Source organism: Trachymyrmex cornetzi, unplaced genomic scaffold, assembly GCF_001594075.2.
Source record: "Trachymyrmex cornetzi isolate Tcor2-1 unplaced genomic scaffold, Tcor1.1 scaffold461, whole genome shotgun sequence".
Lineage (NCBI taxonomy): Eukaryota > Metazoa > Arthropoda > Insecta > Hymenoptera > Formicidae > Trachymyrmex > Trachymyrmex cornetzi.
Genome location: NW_017299412.1, coordinates 73,368 through 77,587, shown reverse-complemented (window position 1 = coordinate 77,587; position 4,220 = coordinate 73,368). Strand labels below are relative to the sequence as shown.

The 4,220-nt window shown below is 35.5% G+C and overlaps 2 protein-coding genes across 2 annotated transcripts; one reads left to right on the top strand and one right to left on the bottom strand.

The window, feature by feature from the left end:
* Positions 1-365: 365 nt before the first annotated feature.
* LOC108764888 (uncharacterized) lies at positions 366-1,609 on the bottom strand. The gene is made up of 3 exons (XM_018513288.1): positions 1,567-1,609; positions 809-969; positions 366-572 (listed from the first exon to the last, which is right to left on the bottom strand). Exons 1-3 carry the CDS (start codon positions 1,607-1,609, stop codon positions 366-368), a joined length of 411 nt encoding a protein of 136 aa, XP_018368790.1.
* Positions 1,610-2,186: 577 nt separating this feature from the next.
* LOC108764887 (uncharacterized) lies at positions 2,187-2,525 on the top strand. The gene has a single exon (XM_018513287.1). It carries the CDS (start codon positions 2,187-2,189, stop codon positions 2,523-2,525), a length of 339 nt encoding a protein of 112 aa, XP_018368789.1.
* Positions 2,526-4,220: the final 1,695 nt, after the last annotated feature.

Genomic DNA, 4,220 nt, shown 5'->3' with positions numbered 1-4,220 from the left:
ATGAGTGAGTCTATACAATAGTATAGACATAGTATAAACAATAGTATAGCATTGTGCAACAAGTGCGAGAAGTTGACATTCACGTGAATCGCATATACTATTTTTCATTACACATGCGTCGAAAGTGGCTCTTTCTTACATTTCCTACGGTGCAATGAGTGGCCGCACCGTGCGAAAAGGATCGAGCTACTTCCGATGCACATGTAATGAAAATATACAAATTTGGGACATTGCGGATTTGATTGAGTTGTGCCGTCTACCTTCTGGATAGTAAATTCACTACAAAATAATATAAATAAAAGAGAAGAAACAATATCTGATTATATTAAAGCATAATACTTTTCGAAAAGCAGTCTGTTCTTCATTTAATATTTGTCCCGAACAGGACAAATGTGAAATGAGGTTTTTATACCAATTATTGCGTCAGATAATTTGGACTTCTTCATTGCTAATTTCTTTTTTTGTCCAGTCCAGGTGTATCCTAGCGCAACCTCGTATCCAATAGTGTGAGACATGATGTTTCTAACAACTTTTGATACGGATTCTCCGCCTAATGTAGATATTTTGTCCATCTGTAACAAATGAACATTTATTAGATATGTACGCGGGCACGTGTGTGCGTATGTGTGTGTGTACATGCGTATACGCTTGCGTGCAATGTAATGTATTATTGGTTTAATTGTTTTTGATTATTTAATATAATAAATTATTTAATTTCTATAAATGTAATTAATTAAAGCTGTCAACGTGACATCATTATTCAAAGCTATAAGCCTTTCAATTTGCAAATAATAAAATATATACTTACAAATTGCTTCCGAACATTTACATTCTCCAGTTGTATATTAAAATTATTTATTTGCTCTACACTAGTGAGGGGAAAATTCGGCAGGAGAGATAAATCCACCTCTTGCACAACATTTACTTTGTCAATTTCGAGAAAATGAATAATCCTATTGAGCTTGCGCTCTAATGTCGCAAATTTTGCAAAATATGTTCGCTGACATTTTTCTGTAAAAAAAAGCAAGAAGCACACAATTAAAAATAAAATAAAACTGAAAAAATAAACATGAAACAAACTTAAAATTGAATTTATTTATCGAATTCAATTAATTATTAATTATTATTACATCTACTAGTAGTCAATAAGTAAAACAAAATGTACCACAACAAAATGAGTGTTCCAGCTCTACCCTAGCTTCATTTTCAAAATTGTCATTATTCTGTAATTGCAATCCATGTGTGTTTGTGGAAGGCAGATTTGTTATATTTGTTGGCTCAGCTAAACCGTGAAAACAATTGTAAGAAATATATATTGTTAATATTAACATTAGTAATCAGGAGCTTTTTAAAATGAGAGGAAAATGACAGTTTCAAGCATATCGTGTGATGTTGAAGTTGCTTTCTTTAGTAGCACATTTTCAATTATTTTTGGCATCTCTGTAAATAAAAAAAAATATATATATTCTGTAAATAAATATATATATATATATATATATATATATAAAAGATTTGTTGTTCATTATTATCAAATTTGTATTAATAATGTAATGATTTGAAATATACCTTTTACAGTTTTTGGTTTTTCTTGATAATCATTGAATGACATTGATTGATGCGTTTCTAAACAGCAAAGAACTATTCGAGTTAGAAAATATGTCAAAACAGTTCACTATGCTTTAAAAACATAAATTCTCTGCTAAAGTAGTGAATTTGTATTTTAAAAGCATTTTTTAACGCAGTGAACCACTTTGATTTTCACGGCTTTCGGGCATATATAAATTCGCAGTAAATAAATTTAGTGCGGAAAATAGTTGAATACATTTAAATTTATAAATCCTTAAACACACGAATATAAAATACAATCTATAAATTGGGTAGTCTTCAGTAAAAGAGAACAAATTCTCTATAGGATGTAAATGTTGATGTACTAGAAAGTAAAGAATTTACAGCAACGCGTAGCTTTTACAGAAGGATGATTTCTTGACATATCATGAAATCGATGCAAAGATGAAGTTCTCCGTCTGTCATCAAATCAAATCGTGAAGATATAAATGGACATGTAAATCGTATTTGCGTAGAACTTACACGGAAACATACACACGCACAATAATTCTCCCGCTGAAAATCGTTCAATTTCCGCGACGACGTCCATGCTATCGCAGGAAGAAAACAACCCGGTGACGATGAGGCAAAAGTTAATGAGAAACGCGCCTGCCAAGGAGGAGACGAGGTCATTCCTAAACTTTTCGCGGGAGAACTTGAGCATCTCACTCTCCGACCTCGAACAAGGGTTCAACCGGTCGCGGCTCATAAGACCGAGCAAAAACACGATCCTGAGCGTGACCGCACTTATAGCTGCTGTTCTCTGTCTCGGCCTTCAGAGTTGGAAAATGTTGTCAAACACACGCGAAATTGAGCAGCTGAGAAGAGACGTGAATATCTTGAAGCATCGGTTTCTGGAGCAGGATCTTATGGACGAGCTAAAGGCCTTCGAGGAACAGGTAGGTCCTTACAGTAAGTAAACAAATTGGCGAGCATGATTGCTGAATTTGTCCTATAGTTATTCAGAAAAAGAAAAGATAAATTGCATTTTTTTATCCTGTTTGCTATTACTGAAATTTTGTAATATTTAATGCGACTCGTGACGTGCACAAGAAAAGCAATAAGTTATAAAAATTTTTCATCGTTTTTAGACCTCATATGGACCGTTTTTAGCCCGTTTTTAGCCCGTTCTTGCTCGTTTCTTGCACTCGCAAGCACTCGCAGTGTATCATGAAGGAACGATAATGAGTACACACGAGTGTGCAATGAGTATTTTTAAGGAGATTGTCCGTTTTCAATACTCGCTTTTCCGCTGATGAACGACAAACGTATACGCGAGTATTTTTGAGTGAATCGTTCGTTTTTAATACTCGTTTTTCCGCTACGTGTATTTTTGAGTGGATTGTCCGTTTTCAGCTGATGAGTGAGAACACGTTAATACGACATTTCTCTTTTATTCGTACATTTACTTATCATTTATTAATTATCATATCATAATATAATTTCAAATAAATTAAAATAGAAATTATATAATAATTCATTATTTATTATTGTATATATCGGGAGACGCGGTAGTGTCTCCGGCCATGTTAAAAAAAAGTGTATATATTATTTATATATACACACACATATGTACGAGGGTCTGAAAAGTTTTGATCCTCATCATGAAGATGGCGTTACTCGTCAAAGCCATTCTGGTATTATAACCGTGATACTTACGAAAGATATCTGTGACAATTGTGGCCACTTTGGACGTTCAGTTCTTGTTTGATAATCATTTGTATCGTCATTTTGTAAAAATGGAAAAAATTGAATATCGTGCTATAATTAAATTCTTGCATTTGAAAGGCAATACGTCTACGCAAATTAAAACCGAGTTGGACGCTGTTTACGGGGACTCTGCCCCATCATTTGCCACCGTGAAAAGATGGGTAGCTGAATTTAAACGTGGTCGTACCAGCTGATGATGAGCGTTCGGGACGGCCGACAACTGCGACCACTACCGATAACATCGAAGAAACTCATGAAATGATAATGGACAACCGTCGAATTAAGATTAGGGAGATGGCATATCAAAAGAACGTGTTTGTCATATATTGACTGAAGAATTAGGCATACGTAAATTAACCGCGCGTTGGGTACCGCGCTTGCTCACTCTGGATCAAAAACGCATTCGAATAAACATTTCTAAGACCCTGTTGGAGCGGTTTAAGCGAAACGAGTCGGATTTTTTGCGTCGATTAATAACGGTTGATGAAACTTGGGTCCACCACTTCACTCTTAAAACGAAAGAACAATCAAAACAGTGGACTGCGAAGGGTGAACCTGCTCCGAAGAAAGCGAAGACGGTTTTATCGGCGGGAAAGGAAATGGCGACTGTTTTTTGGGACAGTCATGGAATTGTGTTGATCGACTGTCTTGAAAAAGGTAAAACAATAACAGGGACGTACTACGCATCATTGCTTGACAAGCTGAAGGCAGAAATTGAGAAAAAACGACCGCATTTGAAAAAGAAGAAAGTGCTGTTCCATCAAGATAACGCACCGTCTCACACTTCGGCGATCGCTATGGCAAAAATTCACGAATTGCGGTTCAAATTAATTGACCATCCACAGTATTTACCAGATCTGGCCCCCAGCGACTTTTTTCTGTTTCCTAGGCTCAAAGTTTGGCTC

What these genes read in the sequence shown, in the direction of transcription:
- LOC108764888 (XM_018513288.1), bottom strand. Translation starts at nt 1,609, where the DNA reads ATGTCATTCAATGATTATCAAGAAAAACCAAAAACTGTAAAAG. An exon ending in AAAACCAAAAACTGTAAAAG is followed by an intron (nt 970 to 1,566) that starts GTATATTTCAAA and finishes TTGCGACATTAG; the next exon opens with AGCGCAAGCTCAATAGGATT. An exon ending in TAAATGTTCGGAAGCAATTT is followed by an intron (nt 573 to 808) that starts GTAAGTATATAT and finishes CATTTGTTACAG; the next exon opens with ATGGACAAAATATCTACATT.
- LOC108764887 (XM_018513287.1), top strand. Translation starts at nt 2,187, where the DNA reads ATGAGGCAAAAGTTAATGAGAAACGCGCCTGCCAAGGAGGAGACGAGG.